The sequence below is a fragment of the Octopus bimaculoides genome, chromosome 16, assembly GCF_001194135.2.
Source record: "Octopus bimaculoides isolate UCB-OBI-ISO-001 chromosome 16, ASM119413v2, whole genome shotgun sequence".
Classification (NCBI taxonomy): domain Eukaryota; kingdom Metazoa; phylum Mollusca; class Cephalopoda; order Octopoda; family Octopodidae; genus Octopus; species Octopus bimaculoides.
This window is the reverse complement of record NC_068996.1, coordinates 18,253,918-18,275,156: the sequence shown is the minus strand read 5'-3', so window position 1 is coordinate 18,275,156 and position 21,239 is coordinate 18,253,918. Positions and strand designations below refer to the sequence as shown.

Below are 21,239 nucleotides of genomic sequence, written 5' to 3'. Positions count from 1 at the left end.
AATGACATAATTACCTCGTGCTACTGATGAAAGCAAAGCAACAGTTAAGGAGTGGCATATTTTACCACGACAGACACGTACACAGCATCGAATACCACGATGTGAGTGAAAGCTGCTCTCACTGTATTGTCCGGTGTCTGGTAATCCCTTCGATACCGACATCAAACCAAAAAAAGAATCCTGACCACAGAGTGTGGGTAATTATGTCAAATGTCACTGGCAATGTGCATTCAGCTGATTGCAACTGTTAAAGCAAGTCACTGAGCATGCGTACATGTCATACGGGAGAGTTCCAATCAGGGGTGGATAACACCTTATAGGAAAGCCCTATAGTTGACATTACCGACCTAGACAAAACAGAGGACAGCAGGAAAACGGCAATTATTGACAGGGAGCTCACACGGCTGAATGTAAACATCACTGCCCTGCAAGAGATAAGACTTTCTGACTCTGGTTCCATTAGGGAAAAAAAATCACACATTCTTCTAGAAGGGCCTTGGGGAAGATGAGAGGAGAATCCATGATGTGGGTTTCACAGTACACAACAGAGGCATACTCCTCGAGGCATATCTGTGCGCATCACTATCATGGAAGTGGAGACTAAAACTGGAAGGGCGTATCTCATTGGTGCCTATGCCCCGATTCTAACAGCAGAAAATGAGAAGAAAGATCAGTTCTACGAGGAACTTCAGGATGTGATCAACAGTGTCCCAAAGGCAGACCAACTCTTTCTCATAGGCGATTTCAATGCAAGAGTAGGCGCTGATCACCAAGCATGGCCCAACTGCCTTGGACAGTTTGGATTGGGGAAAATCAATGGGAATGGCCAGAGACTCTTAGAATTCTGCACAAATAACAACCTGTGCATTGCAAATACCTTCTACAATGGCAAAGACCAGCATAAAGTTTCTTGGTGCCATCCAAGATTAGGTGATTGGCACCAGATTGACTTCGTCATCGTCAGAAAGAATGATGTCAACACTGTGAAGCAAACAAGATCCTTCCATAGAGCAGACTGTAACACGCATCATCTGTTGGTTATAGCCAAGGTAAAAATGGTCACAAAGAAAACACCAAGGACCGAAAAACCAAAGAAATCTAAGATCAACACAAAGAAAACACCCAAGATCCAGCGATGAGAACCAAAAATCAAGAATATGTTGAAGAACAGCTCCAAAACTTAGATAGCTCATCCCCTGACGACATGTGGAACAACATGAAATCAGCAATATATGATTCTGCGTCGAAGGCCTTTGGAACGGATCGACTTTCCAAGGGGTACTGGATCCAAACCAATGCATCAATACTAATGCCATTCCTTGAGAAAAAGCGCAAGATCTTCATAAATGACAATAGAAAGCCAACAGAAAGTACAAAGCAATAGCTACGTGCTTTAAAATCCAACCTTCAAAAAGAAACTAGAAAATGTGCTTACCTGTACTGGGATAAATTATGCTTAGAAATTCAACAGGCGAGTAACATGGATAACATCGGGAAAATGTATGAGAAGATTAGCATTACTATCGGACCAACAGTGAGTAAAGTGGCACCTCTCAAGTCTGCAACAGGTGATCAGCTGACGGACAAGAAGAAACAAATGGAAAGATGGGTGGAACATTACTCTCAATTGCACACAAAGGAGCGAGATAGACAACTTGATGAGGCCATTCCTCAGCTGCCCGAAATGACAGGACTTGATATACCACCAACGGAAGAAGAACTCTCCACTGCAATCGATGAACTTGCAGGCGGAAAAGCACCCGGAAATGACAATATACCTGCTGAAGTGTTGAAAGAGAACAAAGATGCCCTCCTTCTACATTTATACAAGTTACTAAAGACGTGTTGGTTGGAAGTAAAAATTCCACAGAATATGAGATCCCAAGATCATCACTCTCTACAAAGATAAAGGGGACAAGGGAGGTTGCAATAACTACAGAGGCATCTCACGTCTGAGCATGACTGGAAAAGCTTTTGCAAGGATCATTCTGAAACGACTTCAGAAGCTTGCAGAAAGAGTACTACCAGAGAGCCAGTGCGGTTTTAGATTTAACCGCTCAACAATGGATATGATCTTCTCCATTCGTCAACTACAAGAAAAATGCTGGGAGCAGCAATTACCACTATATATAGCATTTGTCGATCTGACAAAGGCATTTGATACAATCAGCAGATCAGGACTGTACATGGTGCTTGGAAAATGTGGCTGTCCCCCAATACTGCTGCAGCTCATTGTTTCTTTCCATGATGACATGAAAGCCACCATTCAGTTTGACAGTTTAGTATCAGAGAGCTTCAACATCAACAGCAGAGTAAAACAAGGTTGTGTCTTAGCACCAATCCTTTTCAGCATTTACTTTGCTGTATTGCTGCAGTATGCATTTCAAGAGTTGTCGGGAGATGTCTACCTTTGTTGGAGAACTGATGGGTTACTCTTTGATCTTTCTAGATTTCAGGCCAAGACTAAGATCAATAGAGCAACAATAAAAGACTTTCTCTTTGCCGACGATCCGGCACTTGTTGCTGACAGTGAATTAAATATACAAATAATGATGGATCACCTATTATCAGCATGCAAGGCCTTCAGTTTGGTCATCAGTATAAAGAAGACAATCATCTTCACTCAGTAGGGCACAGTGAAAGGCCATATCAAGCTTGATGACAAAGAGTTTGAGACAGTGGACAGGTTCTGCTATCTAGGGTCTACCATTTGCTCCACTACTTCACTTGATGATGAGATTAACGTCAGGATAGGGAAGGCAGCAACAACTTTTGAAAAGCTGACAAAACGAGTATGGAAGAACAAGCGATTAGACATCAAGACAAAGGTCAGGATTTATGAAGCATGTGTTCTTAGTACACTCTTCTATGGATCTGAAACATGGACCTTGTACAGCAGACAGGAAAGGTGCCCACAAGATCTTAGGCCTAACATGGCGCGACAAGGTTACCAAGGTTGAAGTGCTGGCGCAGGCGAATCTTCAAAGAATGATAGCTATCTTGTGTATGAGAAGACTGAGGTGACTGGGGCATGTCACGAAAGTGGATGACCATCGAATCCCGAAGCAACAGTTCTGTGCAGAACTGGCCCAGGGCAAGAGACCAAGAGGAAGACCAAAACTGAGGTATAAGGACACTTGCAAAACCAGTTTGTCCAAGTATGAGGTGGATGTCAGCACCTGGGAAGAGAGGGCTGAGGACAGAACAACATGGAGGACTGTGGTGAAGGAAGGAACTGCTTTGCTGGAGAGCAGCTACAGAAACAAACAAGTTGAGAAGCGTCAGTGGTGAAAGGAAAACAACAGAAATGCAGAGCACCGAGCCACCCTCTTCGTGTGCAAGGATTGTGACAGAAACTGCGCTTCAGTCATAGGAAGAATCAGCCATGAAAGAAGCTGCAAGAAGGGAAGCACCTGATATGGCCGATTAAGTGACCTCTAAGCTAAATTGACCGTCTGCATAAACGAAAAGGGCCAATTATATTAGTTGTATATTTGCTGAAAATTATAATCAAGGGAGAGAACTGGTATAAATAAGTTGTATTTATTTCCCTTGCCCTATGCGTTGGGGTTTGTCTTTTTTTTTTTTTTAAATTACCTCCGACAAGGAAGGATGTTATGTTTTCATTGGCGTTGGTTTGTCCGTCTGTGTGCAAAATAACTCCATAAGTTGTGAACGGTATTTGATGAAACTTGCAGGAAAAGTTGGTAATGACACAAGGAACAGATGATGAAATTTTGGTAGTGATCCCAGAATTTTTATGGATTCTTGAAGGATTTTTCATTTGTTATATTTACTTTACATGAAGTATTACAATGTTACATTCTTTGATTATCTTCCTTGAAAACACATCGTTTCCACGTAACCTATGGTGGCGTTGCTGTTTAAAGATAGTGTTAACGATGACGACGGTCGAGATAAGTATGGGAGGAGGATAAAATAATATCGGTGGTTATAATGGCGACTGGAGCGGTGTGATGTGTGATGCTGAGGTGATGATGATAATAGTGGTGTTGATGATAGCGTTAGTTGTGTGATGATGGTATTGCAGTGGTTATACTGGTTGTGGTGGTGAAAGTGACTGTCAAGGTAACCGTCATGATAACATTGATGGTTGAAGTGGAAGCAATGACAATGTTGTTGATGTTGGTGATTGTGAACTGCTTCAGATGATTCCTATTTTTAAAGGGTTTTTTTTCTTAAAATCATATGGCTGTGTTATTCTTTTTTTTTACCAAGGAGGTTATGTTTTTGCCGGTGTTAGTTTGAGAAATTGGACGATTTTCAGCATGCGTGTATATGGGTGGAAATGAGCTGCTCAGCGGAGGTCTGAGCTCTCCGAGTGCTTTTCTAGTTTTTTTATGCGATGTTTGGGAGACTACAACAACTCTTGTACAATTACTAAACGCACAGGCACACACACACACAGAGTCATTTGCACATTCACTTTATTAGATTTTATTTATCACTGACAAAAATTATTTTAATTTATCGAGGAAGAATACAATTCACACAAGTAGTAATAGAATCCACTGACTGGAAACCTTACTTGAATTCTTTTAACAACGTGGATCCCACTAATTATAACCAAGTGGCATAGATGGTGGTGTTAAACTCGTTGATGGATTAAGTGTACGATCTGTTAATTCCCTCAGTTTTGGGGCCGTCAGGGTGGAAAGAGACCAGATGGTCTTACCCACTGTCCCTCTGTTAGAGGTAGGTGCCTCATTTGAGACACTACAGTCTGCGACTCCTTTACTCCCTCCCGCATCCTGGATGCTGCATTAAATGGGAGGGTTACTGCTTCCGTAGTCGAATGGAACGAAACCCTGAAGTATCGGGATCTGACAGGGAACTATCTCTTCCAGCCTGTGGCGTTTGAGACGTTCGGAGAGACTGGGCCACTAACCGCGAAGTTCTTGTAAATGTTGGCAGCTCACCTCACCGAAGTGTCAGGTGATGTCCATGAGGGCGCTTGGCTTTCTCAACACCCTAGCCTTGCCATTGCCCGTGGTATTACTGCGAGCATGCTGGCTTGCTTCAGTAGGTTCTGTTGGACCTTGTGATGTGCAACCAGTTGAAGCGCTTGGTGCTGCATTGTTGGGTTTTTCTCTCTTTCTTCCCCACAAATGGTTTCAATACAGTTTTAGCAGAAAAGATGGGTTACAGCAAATATTCTGCACAATATCACAGATTTCCTTGACCTTAACCAGATGAGCATGTCCCTTGGTGGCTGATGATGTGTGCATCTCTGATCATGAGCAGAAGTAATGGGGAAGCATCATAGCCATGTGTTGTGAGGAATTCTTTGGGTTTGAATAATTCCCCCCTGCAATCATGGGTGTTTTATTCATCATATTTAAACAAATCTTATTCAAGGGCATTTTGAGCAGGATGGGCTACTTGACCCGAGATCATGTACTGTTGATTTTGATATGTCGCACACATATGGTTGTGATGCATGTACCTGGTGTACCCTTATCAGACAGGTAGTCATGATAGGTATACTGGCCTTTGTATATTTTACCCCAGTATCACTTTGATGGCATGCATTGCTCTCTCACTCAATAATAATTATAATAATAAATTTTGAGGGAAAGGGTTAGTTGATTTCATCAACCCTAGTATTTCACCGATGTGGAGGCGCAATGGCCCAGTGGTTAGGGCAATGGAATCACGGACATAGGATCGCGGTTTCGATTCCCAGATCGGGCGTTGTGAGTGTTTATTGAGCAAAAACACCTAAAGCTCCACCAGGCTCCGGCAGGGGATGGTGGCAAATCCTTCTGTACTCTTTCGCCACAACTTTCTCTCACTCTTACTTTCTGTTTCTGTTGTGCCTGTAATTCAAAGGGTCAGCCTTGTCACACTGTGTCACGCTGAATATCCCCGAGAACTACGTTAAGGGTACACGTGACTGTGGAGTGCTCAGCCACTTGCACGTTAATTTCATGAGCAGGCTGTTCCGTTGATCGGATCAACTGGAACCCTCGACGTCGTAAGCGACGGAGTGCCAACAACAACAGTATTTCACTAGTATTTATTTTATCAACTTCAAATGGATGAAAAGCAAAGTCACCTTGGCAGAATTAGAACTCAGAATGTAAAAACATTGTAAAAGAAGCAAAAATAAGAACAACAAATAAAAGAAGTAAAATAGTCTTTATTTGGTGAAAACATTTTCAGATGAATGAAATGTCAATGAGAAAGCTTTATAACGGAAGTTGGTAGACACATCGAGTTTTGAACTGTTCCCTGCCACACATAGAACCTGAAGATAGATTAGAAGACAATATATATATATATATATATTATATAAGATGTTATTAACATTAATGAATTGTACATAGAGGAAGGGGAAACAAAAGGGGGTTAAAGGGAGGAGAAGGAAATAAAAAAAGAAAGAAAAGATATGAGAGAGACAGACAGAAGAGCAAAGAGAGAGAGAGAGAGAGAGAGAGAGAGAGAGACAGGCAGACAGGCAGACAGACAGACAGACGTGCAAAGAGAGAGAGAGAGAGAGAGAGAATGATAGAAACAGAGAAAAATAATTTAAGAATGTTCCCCAGTTATGAGTTAACAAGACAAACTCTACATGGCTACTTGTTCTGGCAGAAATAGCAGCCAAATTACCCTCAAATCACACCTTATTGTTATAAAAATAAAAGGATGCATCGGATGTGTTCCTGGGTCCACTGTACAAGAAAAAAAGACAAGAGGTTCAGTACATGGGTGATGGTGGTTTTGGCCATCATCATCATCACCATCATCATTATTATCTCTCCATTGATTTTTTTTTACTCCATCTTTCCATTACTATCATCATCATCAGCACCACCACCACCACCACCACCACAACCCTCATCATTATCAGTGCCACCACCACCACAACCCTCATCATCATCACCACCACCACCACCATTACCATGTAGAGCACCAATTGCACAATGGACTTCTCAATCAGTTTTTTTCAACAGATCCATTCGCAAGATCTTGGTTGGACAGGAGTAATAATAAGACATTTGCTGTGCAATGGAACTGAGCCTGAAATCATGTGGTTGAGAAGAGAACTTCTTAACCACACAGCTATGCCTATACGTGTGTGTGTGTGTGTGTGTGTGTGTGTGTGTGTGTGTGTGTGTCTGTGTGTAAGCTTGTATCTGTGCTTTATGGAAGAAAAGTTACCCAAAAGTGCATGAACAGTACATAAAATAAGAGTATTCTAATATTTAGAAATATGATCCAGTTTAAAAAGGTTGGGTTCATCACATCAAGGGTAACAACTCCCCTATCCTGAGAGCAAGATTTACTTGCCCCTGTCTGAGGCAGACTTCACGTCGCTCACTTCGGCTCTGTTGTAGTTTCTTTGATATAGTGACTGCATGTCTTATTATCACAGTAAGGCCATACAAGACATATAAGGCTAATTGTTAATGTTAATTTATCGAACTCTTGATGAGTAAATCTGATTGAGTGCAATCAATAACAACAATAATATGCAAGTCATTTCCAATAACAAATGTTAAATTTGTGAGGAGCCAAGACATAGCTGTGCGGTTGAGAAGTTTGCTTCTTATCCTTGTGGTTTGGGTTCAGTCCCACCATGCAACTCTGTGGGCGAGTGTCTTCTACTCTAGACCTGGGCCTCTGAAGCCTCTTGCAAATGAATTTAGCAGACAAAAACTACACAAAGCTCATGATATACATATATATTACCATCATCATCATCATTTAACATCTATTTTTCCATGTTGGCATGGATTGGATGGTTTGACTGAAAACTGGGGCACTGCACCGGGTTCCAGTCTGATTTGGCAAGGTTTCTATAGCTGAATGCCCTTCCTAACGCCAACCACTCCATGAGTGTGGGTGCTTTTATGTGCCTCCAGCATTAGCCACTTGGCTTGACAGGTCTTCTCAAGCACACAGTATACCTCCATGAGGTCCGTTTGAACAGTGCTTTTTATATGCTACCGGCATGGGTGCCAGTTACATACACTGGCAACAACAGTGTGTGTGTGTGTGTGTGTGTGTGTGTGTGTGTGTGTGCCTGTTTGAATGTTTGCATGAAATATGTTTTTAACTGCCAGTCATAAGAGTAGCTTGTCATAATCCTTGTTTCATTCTTTCGTTCATTCTTTGCATTAACCTCAACACTAAACATTACAATACATTAATTCTATGTAACTATGTATTGCTAAAATACAAAGACAACTATTCAGAGAACAAAAGGACACAATACCTGGCATCAATATATTGTCTGTCTTGAAGGCAGCAAACTGGCGGAACCATTAACACACTGGGGAAAATGCTTAGTGGAATTTTGTCCATCTTTATGTTTTGAGTTCAAATTCAGCCAAAGTCGATTTTACCTTTCATCTTTTCAGGGTTGACAAAATAAATACCAGTTGAACAGTGGAGTCAATCTAATCAACTTACCCCACCCCCAAAATTGCTGGCCTTTTGCCAAAATTTGAAGTCAATATTTTATCACAATAAAGTAGTGATTTGGCAGAGTTGTTAGCATGCCAGGCAAAATTCTTAGCAGCATTTCATCCATCTTTATGTTCTAAGTTCAAATCCCGCCAAGGTTGACGCTACCTGTCATCCCTCATGACCAATTAAAGAAGTGGCAGTTAAGCACTGGGGTCGATGTAATCAACTTAACCCCTTCCCTGAACTTGCTGGCCTTGTGCCAAAATCTGAAACCAATATATATTCTATCTTTCTCCCCTTGTAAGGGAGGGGGAATCTTTTTCTTTTTCTAAATAAAGAACACAAAATTAATTTAGTCAATAACTGAGGCATTTTAAATATGTAAAAGTGGATAATTTTATATTACCTTGTTACTTTTGGAGTTAGTATTTACATCCACTTTGAAGACACATGTTGGTGTACAAGGAATTTTAGCTTTCAGTTCGCCATTTAGCGACCAATGGAACACACTGGGCTCACTGCCGGCTGATAAAATCTGAGAAAGAATTGGAAAATTGTAAATAAAAGTTAATTATTTTGTTAATCTTTATATAATGTTTAATATATTTAATATGTGTAATTTTATGTAGATGTGACTGCAATAGCATGTCTGTGTGTCTAGTTCATATTTGAACTCTATGAAAGTCATGAGTGGTTTGTTACTGTTGTTACTTCTCCTGAACAGTCATTCGCTTCATGTCTTTGAAGACATGTGAAATAAGAGATCCTTACTTGAAAACAGGTAAGGATTAATGACAGGAAGAGCACCCAAATGTAAAACAACCCATGATAAAGTAGGAAAACAGATGTAAAAAAACAAACAGATATGTATATGAAGTCATGGAATGTTAACTGGAGAGATTTCTGAATAAGGATAATGTGCAAGGGGAAATGCTACCCCAAGTGTAGTCAAGAGATGAACCAGCTAAACTAAAAGGTAGGGAAGCAGTCAAACCATCAAAGATCGTTTCTGGGAGGCTGATAATATTTGGCAAAGTAGGACACAATATTGGTCACTTGTCGTTTGCATAGTTAATTAGGTAGTACAAGAAGAGGCCACTCATAATGACTAATGTCGCTGTATCATTACCAGATAATACAGTGGCAAAGGAGATGCTTTAAAAAAAAAAAGCAACTACAGTGGAATCAATAATGAAGGACTAAGTTTTGAAAGTGACAGAAAGAATCATAGCAGAATTGATTAAGAAGACAAGATTAGATGCGATATAATTCAGGTTTCTGTGAGGATGATGTGACAATGATGCACCACTTCTTAGTAACACAAAAATAGATGTGTTTGACTTGTTGACACTCCGTCACTTACGACGTCAAGGGTTCTACTTGATCCGATCAACAGAACAACCTGCTCGTGAAATTAACGTGCAAGTGGCTGAGCACTCCACAGACACGTGTACCCTTAACGTAGTTTTCGGGGATATTCAGCGGGACACAGTGTGACAAGGCTGGCCCTTTGAATTACAGGCACAACAGAAACAGGAAGTAAGAATGAAAGAAAGTTGTGGTGAAACAGTACAGCAGGGTTCGCCACCATCCCCTGCCGGAGCCTCGTGGAGCTTTAGGTGTTTTCGCTCAATAAACACTCACAACGCCCTGTCTGGGAATCGAAACCGTGATCCTATGACTGCAAGTCCGCTGCCCTAACCACTGGGCCATTGCACCTCCACAGTTTGAGTAAGTACAGTGAAGAGAAAAAAAAAAAAATTGGGTAAAGAAATGTCAAAGCAATCCAGGGAAACGGTGTAAAAGGCAGAACAAGAAAGACATGGGAAGAAGAGGAAGTGGTGAAAGATGATGTGAGGAGGACAAGCTTCACAAGGGAGGTGGCAAAGGATGATAGTATGTGATGAGAAACTGTGCAGAAGACCTATCCAACCCATGTGAACATGAGAAAACAAACATAAAAGTAACGTATCTGCATGCATACATGTGTAATTATATGCGTAGGTATGGTTGTGTGGTTAACAAAGTTCATTTTCCAACCACTTGTTTTCAGGTTCAATGATACATTTGACAAATGTCTTCTATAGCCCCAGGCCAACCAAAGCCTTATGAATGGATTTGGCAGGCAGAAACTAAAAGAAGCCACTTGTGCATGTAGGTATATGTATGTGTGTGTATGAGTGTATATATGTATATATGTGTTTGTGTCTCCTTGTCTTGATAGTGCACGACAGCTGCAAAGAAGTGCAACCATCACACAAATGTTGTCATTTGTTTCCAGTCTTCCCCATAAACATGTCCAACCATGGGGAAATATGACCTTGCTCGAGAACAGGTGAGGGTTGGCAACAAGAAGTGCATCCAGCCATAAAAAAATCTGCCTCAATGAAGTGAGCAAGGAAAAGCTAACTTTAAAATGATAATGATCATCATCAAATATATTTATGGATGTATATATGCATGTGTGTGTGTGTTGTTTAAGTAAGTAAATAATAATCTAGAGATTGAGTAATGTTGTACTTACTGTATCTTGGTGAATCAAAGCATGTTTTTGGCAACTCTTGGGAGTATCAAATGCAGTTGTTGCAGACAAAGATCTCATGTGCCACAAAGAGAGCTTTGGTCCCCCACCACACACCTGTAAAATGATGAAACATATTCATGATAACAGAACATAACAGTAGCCTGAAGAACTCGAGTTTAATCTCAATTATGTCACAGGTCTAACAGAATGAGATTTTCCATACTATGGTTTGTGATTTTCTATAATAGCCTGATATTAGGGTCTATTATGGTATTATGATACACAACAATACACTATGCTACTGTACTATGCTTTTAAGTTTAATTCTATAGAATTTAGAGCCAACACTGAAAGTTATGATGTTTCATATATGAATACATCTATGTAAACAATGCGATATTTTCGATTACATTATTTACATAAACGTATTTGTATACGAAATGTTGTAACTTTCAGTGTTGGTTCTGGATACTATAGACAATCTATATAGATAAACTTAAATGAGAATATTGTACTGCTAACACAGAGAAAGAAGTAAAACACAATATTAACTTATAAACCTTTAATATACTAGTATATTATGGTTGCAAAAACAAAACACTGTGTCCTGGCTAGCAATTAATATTTAGAGTAGAACTATGATATATTATGGTATAGTATGATACACTATAATATGATATACAGTGGAAGTACAATATATTACTATAAGCTGTGGAACAATGATGTATATACTATAGTACTATGATATACTATGGTATGCAATGATACTATGATATACTAATAGTATGCTATGGTACTATGTCAGTCTGTCTCCATATCTTCATGTAACCTATACACTAACATGTCATTTCCCTTTCATCCTTCCCCCATCTTATTATTCATCATCATCATCATCATCGTCGTCGTTTAACATCCGCTTTCCATGCTAGCATGGGTTGGACGATTTGACTGAGGACTGGTGAACCAGATGGTTACACCAGGCTCCAATCTGATTTGGCAGAGTTTCTACAGCTGGATGCCCTTCCTAACGCCAGCCACTCTGAGAGCGTAGTGGGTGCTTTTACGTGCCACCGGCACGAAGGCCAGTCAGGAGGTACTGGCAACGGCCACGCTCAAAATGGTGTATTTTAAGTGCCACCTACACAGGGGCCAGTCCAGGGGCACTGGCAATGATCTCGCTCGAATGTCTTTTCACGTGTCACTGGCACAAGTGTTAAGAAGGCGACATTGGTAACTACTTATTATTACTATTCTACTGCTCTTTACCCCTTCCTGTATTGCCAGTCACCACCTGCTTTCCTTTACCTTCCCTCTAAGTTGTCTGTACCTTCAATCATCCCTCCATCTTTGTCTACCATTCATTACATCTACTCCTCACCTCCCACCTAATCTCTACAGTCATCACCTACTCTCTCTTACTTTCCCTTCAACATATTTATCAACAACCCTCAAGCCTTGCTCATCATTCTTTATATTCACCATCACCCACTTTTAACCATCTTAACCACTCACTAACCATCCCTCACTCTCCTCATACAATCTAGCAACATCTACTAACCACTCTGTTCCATTTCTGTCTCCATTCACTTCTATTCACCTTCTTGTACCTTGAGGACTTGCTTATTCATTCACTATCATCATTATATTTCTTTCCAGTTCCAACCAATCACCCCCACCTACTTTTTTTAATATATGAGTAATGATGGTATTTCCTCTTCAGCAAGTAACCTGTTCTGTTCTGGCCCCTTTTTTTCATACTTTAAGTCCTCATCTCTCAGCATAAAGCTACCTCCCTTCCCGACTCAAGCCTAACTTGTCAATGATCTTAGTTCTGCAGGGTACATGGTGACTTCACTAATGCAGGTACCATGAAAAAAAAGGAACCCAAATGCCCTTGTGATTGTTGGCACTCCGTCGTTTATGGTCTGGGAATCGAAACCGCGATCCTATGACCATGAGTCCGCTTCCCTAACCACTGGGCCATTGCGCCTCCACTAGCCCTTGTGGTAAATAAATAATTATTGTCATCAAAAGACATGACAATTATATCAGAGTAATGACATTAATCAATAACCAATAAGGAAATCATTCTCAGTCTCTCTTTAACAGCCTAATTTGCTGTTAAATACATTGGAACATGTGTTTTAAAGAAAATATCTGTGAAAATCATGGTTGGAATATCTCTGATCTTAGGTCTGCTCTGAGACTAGATAACAACAAAAATAACTTTAGTTAAATTGTCCCTTTTACCCCACCATGGAGGAAATGTGTTTCACTCATGAATACAATGATTCACCACTTGCGTACACATACACATACACTCTCATTCTCACTTTCTCTCTCTTTCACACACACACACACACACACACACCACAGTAATTAATTACTTACCAGCCAATCATCTCCTGTATCCATGGCAACGCATCCTAACCACTTGCCAAATTCTGGACGGCCACACATCTAAAATTAATGAAGAAGTAATTTGTACAATACATAATTTACTTAAGGTCAGATTCCTGTGATAATTGCCAGTATTGCAGAAAAGACTTAGTCATTTGTCATAAAAATAATAATGTTCATGTATAGCTGTTAACTCACTGCACATCTAAGAGATACTCAAAAAAAAATGTGAAGTAATAAAACATTATATGTAACAAACATGGACATACAAATATCACAAACAAAAAAGCTGATTTTATGTTTTTTAATTATAAAATTTGTAGCTAAGCTGAACTGTCTCGGAGAAAAACTAACTAGATATGCACGAAGGTTTTGATAAAAAAAAACCTTCAAAAATAAATCCCATCTTGGTATGTAAATAGATAGGGATTAAAGATTTTCCTCTAATATCAGAGATGTACATAATTCCCTTTAAAACAAATATAAACAAAGGGATTAAGATCTGGGTGCTTTAAGGCAGTAGAATACTGGCAGATATTTGCAACACTGGATAGATTCATATCATACAGCATGTTAAAAGTTAAAACTATAGTACAAGATTTTTGAGGTTACAGTTATAGCTCAATTGATTAGAAAGAGAATTAACCAAGAAGTAATGCAATTTGATTTTGTGGTAGGAAGAAGTACTACTGATGCCATCTTCCTAATTAGAAAGATACCAAAGCAGTATCTTGCCAGGAACAAGCCCCTATGTCTGGTCTTTGTTGACCTAGAGATGGCCGTTGAAAGGGTTCCCAGCTCTGTGATCTGGTTAAAATAGTGGGATGGGGGTGGGACACTAGTACATGTACCCTGCCTTCCCTGTTATATACCTGCACATCTCTCCACCATCTCCTTCTACATGCTGTACTTATTCTTCCCATTCTTCTAATCTTCCCGTTCACTATAAGTGAGAGGAGGAAGAAGAGAAAGATTGATATAGATGTGGCTACAGGTGATGGGAAAAAAATTAAGGTAAAAAGGTCTTGTGACAGGTGGGGAAAGAGGATGTAGAGGATAGGGCAAAATGGAGAAGATTCATGGGGCCTGTAAGACAAGCACTTAACTTAGAAGAGAAAAAGAGCTTGAAATGTTTATCATATGTAGTTAGAAATATATTGAACCAAAGATTGTTATCATCATCATCAATATTATTGAATCCACTTTATCATGCATGTTTGGGTTGGACGAAGTTGGCTGTGGCAGATTTTCTACAGTCTGATGCCTTCCTGTTGCCAAATCTATTTTCAAGCAAACAGTTCCTCATGGCCAGACATGTTTGTGCAGAATATTGTAAATAAATGGCAATGCTTGTATGACAGTCACACTATCAATGTGTAGTTAAAATAGATGTAACTTATATAGTAGATACATAAATAGAACTAATTCAGCTATTTCTCTATAGATTGATAAATGATGAACAACCTTAATCAATTTTTGAATCCTATTGGATTCTCATCAGAGGTGTCTACATCTATTTGACTAATCCAAAAGAAACAAGGAGCCAATCTATTTATATATTCAACAATTACAGTAGCTACAGAAAACTGGAACTACTAACTTGCATAGCATATGTATCAATACTTTACTTAATATCATGGCCCCGTCAACAGGGATCTTAGACCACACAGTTTCAAGCTATGGTACAATATACATAACTTATATAGCAGATATATTAACAGGGTAATTTAGTCATTTCTCAGTAGAGTGAGAAAATGAGGAAGAACCTTTTGATCTTTACATAATATTGGCCATTCTCTCATTTCACAACACTATAGATAAACTGAACCAAGTATGTAGTTAAAAATACATTCCATCTTTAGCTAATGTTGGCCATTCTTTACATGTGAATAACATGGGAAAAAAAAAATTAAGAAAAATGATCAACAGAAACTTGTGAAAGCAGTTTACAGAAGTGATAATTCCAAATAAATCTGTAAAAAGAAAGAAATATTAAAAATTATAAATCAGGTATCATTGAATACAATTATGATTTACCTCATTCTTGTATGGCTCCAACATGCAAATGGCTTCATTGGAAGATCTTGCATCTAGAATATGGTGAAAAAGAGAGAGTGGCACTGATATAACACAATTCCAGTTTTAGTGATGTCATTAATAGTTAAATAGCATGATATGCTCCAACAGAAACTCAACCATAATATAATATTTAACGAGGAACAATATTTTAATTAGACAGCAGGGAGGATAGAATAGATAGTTGGTGTATTGCACTTATAAGGTCCTTTTTATATTGTCAAATAAGGTGAAGTAAAGTCATTTTCATGAACAATCTCAGCTACAACATCATCTTCATTGATGTCACTGTGATCACCAGCCTCGACATTAGCAATTCAACACCCACTTTCAATGACGACCTGGGTTAGACAGAATTACAATACATCAAGTCCCCAATTGTCTCAGCCTTGCATGTTCTCATGTATGTAAACTCAGAGCAGAGACAATCAGAACAAATCCTGAGAAACATTCTCGCCAACACTGTTATGACTATCAATTTGTTGCTTTCACCTCACCATTTCTGCACCTATTTGCCCTCTGCTACAAGAAAATTCTGATAAGAGTTCATGGTATATTTTTTTTACACTTTTTTTCTCGCCCCTCCTTAATTCTTCTATCCCTCTGCCTCTACCTCTCTCTCTTCTCACCCCACATGACCGGTGTTCAGCCAAGCCTGACCTTTCTTTCTTGGTTCGACTACCAAGAAATCTATTATTTCATGCATTCAGACCTCCCACTGGTTTCAAAGGTCCTTAAATGTCTCATGGGCTCTACTATTCCACCTCTTATTAAACATTTAAAAAAATATTTAAATAAAATAACAAAACTGGTGTAACTAGACATTTTATGGACTACTTCCTTCTGACGATGGGCCCTTGCACCAGAAATATTAAGTTTTTTATACAACTTTCTGCATTGTTAGAAGCTTTCTGTATTTTCTACTTCTATGTTTCAAGCAAACTACAATGCTTTTATATTTAAATACCTCGCAGTATTTTAATCACACTCCTTTATGTTTTGAGTCCAAAATTCTACCAAGGTTATTTTTTATTTTTATCCTTCTGGGATCACTAAAATAATATACCATAAATTCTCTCAAATTCTGTAATTTAACTGATTTGCTCTAAGGTTTTGTATTTTTTTTTTTTTTAATTGAAACATAACTTACCCCAGATTCGGACAGTACCATCTTCAGCAGCAGACACACATTCTTGCCGAGTGTTACACAGTGTCACACAATGTATATAATCTTTGTGTCCTGACAATGTTGACTGCAATGATAAAATTTAGTTTCTAAAAAATTTCCTAAAATACTTACAAATTTTAATTTTTTTTTTTTTAAACTTTTCAGATGTTAGAAGTGGTTAAATAGTTCTTGTTCTTGTTGCTACTGCTATTGTTGCTGTTGTTGTTAATAACAGTAAGTCCAATAGCAACTGCATGCAAATATAAGAAAATTCAAAGTAAAATTGGTAAATCAAAAACCAAAAGATTTTTGGATAATTTTTTTATTGTTTTTATTTTAAATGTTCTATATAATATTTGATCAGTGTTAAGCTAGCATCTACTTTCTGAGATTTTTTTTTCAAATATGTATATTTCTCTAACATCACAATATTGTGGTACTGACTTTAGAGAAAACATCATGTATAGTGGCCAACTGCTATTGATGACATGCAAATTTGCAGAAATCCCAGAATCTAGCAATCCTACTGCTAGACACTTCTTGCCAGCAACTGATACCTCTCTGCTTTTTACTACTATACATTTTACAAGAGATATTTTCACAAGACAGTTGTGTGGCTTTCTTACACTATATCCAGAATGTTAACAAGAGTATAACAAAAAGAGATAGTGCTGTGTGCAACAAACTATAATACCCTAAAAGTCAGGCGACAATTAAGATACAACAGCTTTAAAAACAAAAAGAGGGAGAGGTGCTGTTCATTGCACACAGCACTCTTTCATTATACTCTTGTTAGCACTGGGTTTTTTTTTTTGAAAATCTAATATCTTTTCCATTAGGTATTACTTCCAGATATTCAGTCCATTTTCATTTTCTGAAGCTAATTCTACGGGGTGCAATATCTCTCGGTGCTGGCACTTCAAACATATCATAGAAAACTTCCATTGGTTTTACCCTTTGTTCTTCTGTATATCTCATCTTTAACTGGCTAAGATGTCTTTTATGTTCCAAATGTTGTCCTTCAATTAAAATAATATACCATAAATTCTCTCAAATTCTGGTATTTAACTGATTTGCTTTAAGGTTTTGTTGTTGTTGTTTTTTGATTACACAGCCACCCTCCCAACCTTCGTTACCATTTTTATAATTTTTAAAATGAACTTTGAAATGTTTTGTATTATTTCTTGCATTTCCTTCAACTGTATTTTTTGTCTCCTTTATACGTATTTTTTCTTGGCAATAATTTATCAAAGATCGATTATATTTTATGCGTGAACATTAACTCTGCTGGTGACTTTCCTGAATTAGTATTTGGATTTGGCATTATTCTACATAATCTCAAAAATTTTGCTAGTGCTTCGTCATTATCTAGCTCAGTCCTAGCTTTCCTTAGAGCTCTTTTGAATGTGTCGGCAAATCTTTCCGCCTGTTCATTTGACCTCAGGTGGTAGGACTGTGCTTTATAACATGTACTTTGCTGAAATTTCTTAACTCATATGCCATGAATTATGTTCCATTATAAGAAACTAATGTGTCTGGAACACCATATCAAGCAAATAACTCGAGTAAGTACTTTATTGTTGTCTTTGCTGTGGATTTATTACATCTGCATATCTCTGGCCACTTTTTATAGCTATCCATAGCAATTAGATAGTATGTGCCATTCACTGGTCCAGCATAGTCGATATGTATCCTGGACCATGGGCTCTCAGTCTTTGGCTATGGTTTAGTTTGTGCGAGAGTACTTGTGGAAACATTTAAAAAAAATTTCTCTTTAACTCTTCAGACAAATTACTTTTAGAAGGATAATCATTTATGTTTTTACAACAGAAATTTATGGGGGAGGTCTCCTAAATCGAATAATTCTAACCAATTGGTACCCAACAGATCAGTTGCATTTTTAACGACAAAGACTTTTGCCCTGCATGTTTTCCCTCGAAATGTAACATTAGTCCACACTTCGCTTATGAAATGTAATTTGTCGCCCGTTACGCTACGAGCAGATTTCATTGTTTTACTCCATATAGGTTTCCCTATTTTCTTCCATATGTCCATATTTATTATTTAAATATCACTTCCAGTATCCAATTGAAGTTTAATACATATTCCATTTATTTTTACATGTATGAATTTTCTTATTTGGGAGTTGATTTTTGTTTCTGCCAGGAACACTCTAAGATTTTTAATGTTTGACCTTTGTAATTTTGTTCTGTAGTGTGAACTCTTGTGACCAATTCTTTTGCAACTGTAACTTTTTGATTTTTAAATGGACAGTCTTTTCTGAAATGTATGCCCCCTATCCTCCATAACATAGATTATGATATGGCGTTCTTTTTTGGTTGTACTTTTCTGGTCGGCATATCTGTATGATGCAAAAGTTATATCCTCCTCAGGGTTATAACTGAATTCATTAATCGAGTTTGAAACGTCATCTGGCGAAAATAAACCTCATTTTTGGACTTCTTTGAATATATCTCCAATAATTGTTGTTGCTGTAATAGTTGTTTCTGCAACTCCTGTTGCTGCTCTTGTTGCTTTAGCAACTGTATTATGGAAACTAATAGGTCTTCCATTGTTTAACAAGTTGTATCACAAACTAATTGTTATATAATCAACGCAAGCTTCGAAAACCTTGTCGCTACATGTTGTAATGTAATTTGTTATGTACAATAAATAAGATAACCAGACAACAGTAACAACAATGTAACGAATTAAAAAATCTCTTTACGAACCAACAATCACTATTCCTTGTGAACTACTTCCGACTTCACTGCAAACTCACACAAACTTCACTCGACTCCAAACTCTGAACCTTGAATTCACTTGGACTGTTGCTATTTATACTTTACTTGGACTAGTCTATCTTTCACAAGGGGGCAGCAAAACTCTTATCACAACAGTAATTGACTTATACCCACCTCCAAAACTGCTAGCCTTGTGTCAAAATTTGGAACTAATATTAACAAAAACAATATTAGTAATAACAATAATAATTATAATTTGATAAAATTTACCTTTAATGAACCAGTTTCCAGATCATAAATGTAGATAAGATTGTCACCACATCCTGCATAAAGGTTTTTCTCTCCATTCTGATGTTGAAAGAAGCAAAAGTACTTTTAGGTTGAAATCATCAACAATATTTATTATAGAGGAAACATACATGCACACACACATCTATATCAAACCAATGAAGGAGCCTCTACATAATTGTTTAACCCATTAGAAGCAGTATCCAAATTCCTCAGAAATCATTGCTCAAGTTCTTAAAAAGAAGGAAGGACACATTCAGTAATGTAGCCATGGATATATTATCTGTAAATCAGTTGTGATGGTCATGGCTGGAATGCTTTGATCTGTTCTACTTGAACAGAGGTAAAAAACAATATATTATTTCGGATGTATGTTGAACATTAAAAATCGAAACTATTGACGTTTTAAATCAGTGGTTGCCAAACCTTTTTCAGGCTGCTGTCCCCTTGGCACCCTGGCCACATTCCTAGTGCCCCACCCACTCACCACCACCACAACCACTGACCATTTTTTTGCAGCAAATGCACAATAACTTAACCTAATTAACCCATTATTTGGGGTTTCTTTTTACATCCATTGTCCCCTTTTGACAACCCCATTATCACCCCACTTTTCTTCAATGCCCAGCTGGATCATTCCACTGCCCCCTTTGGGAATCACTGTTTTAAACAATGAAAATGACCATTCTATCACTTTGGATACCCTATTAACAACATTGTCTATTTCTAAATGGCAGAGTGTAATTTGAGGGAGATTTAGTTGCTATTTTCAACAGGTTGCACTAAAGTTGTTCTAAATCAGTTAAACTGATATATACTGTTGTGTTGAGTGGAGGAAATTCCTGAATGGGAAGATCTGCAAACAGATCTCTGACTTATTTTGGAGAATTTGTTGCAATTGCTTCCTCCAGAGTCATATCCCAATGATGATCATATCTGTCGCAAAAAGTCACATAAAAAAATCGCTGAAAACCATCACAGTAATGAAAGATTGGGAATCCAAAATTTCAGGATTGTGAGTCCAGATTTAACCTGGACTGTTTTTAATTTACTCATGGAGTCAGCTTGATTCCAAAATGGTATGATATGTTGGGCTACGGCCTCTAGGAGTAAAGTTGAAACAGTGACACACTGACATTCACATTTATTATTTCAGATTATTATATTATATTAAGGCAGTGAACTGGCAAAATCATTAGTACGCCAGGCTAAATGCTTAGCAGTATTTCAGCCACCGTTAGGTTTTGAGTTTGAATTCCATTGAGGTCAACTTTCCCTCTCGTCTTTTTGGAGTCGATAAAATTAGTACCAGTTACATACTGGGGTCAATGTAATCAACTTAATCGCTTCCCCAAAAATTTGATGCTTTGTGCTTCCAGTTTGATTTCCACTCATTTACTTATTTATTTTTAAAAAATTTTCATTGCTTCTCGCAACCTCTTCAATAGTTGTTGACTGTCCATTATCAGAGCTGCGTTTTATGTTTGTTTGTGTCTTTGTGTGACCATGTACATGCATCTGTTATGTATAGATATCTGTCTCCATATGTGTCCTCTGTGTGTGTGTGTGTGTGTGTGTGTGTGCATATATGATCAAGTGTTTT

General features: G+C 38.1%; 1 protein-coding gene across 2 annotated transcripts in view; it reads right to left on the bottom strand.

Annotated features, from left to right (window-relative positions):
* Window positions 1–6,143: 6,143 nt before the first annotated feature.
* Window positions 6,144–21,239, bottom strand: part of LOC106881676 (THO complex subunit 6 homolog) — a 49,261-nt gene continuing 34,165 nt past the window's right edge. For both annotated transcript variants that reach the window (XM_014932143.2, XM_014932142.2), the window contains exons 8-14: window positions 19,619–19,696; window positions 16,587–16,689; window positions 15,398–15,450; window positions 13,352–13,420; window positions 10,961–11,074; window positions 8,843–8,971; window positions 6,144–6,271 (exon numbers count right to left, since the gene is read on the bottom strand). In XM_014932143.2, coding sequence (XP_014787629.1) covers window positions 6,164–6,271; window positions 8,843–8,971; window positions 10,961–11,074; window positions 13,352–13,420; window positions 15,398–15,450; window positions 16,587–16,689; window positions 19,619–19,696 — 654 coding nt within the window. In that variant the 3' untranslated portion in view covers window positions 6,144–6,163. The remainder of the gene's footprint in view (window positions 6,272–8,842; window positions 8,972–10,960; window positions 11,075–13,351; window positions 13,421–15,397; window positions 15,451–16,586; window positions 16,690–19,618; window positions 19,697–21,239) is intronic.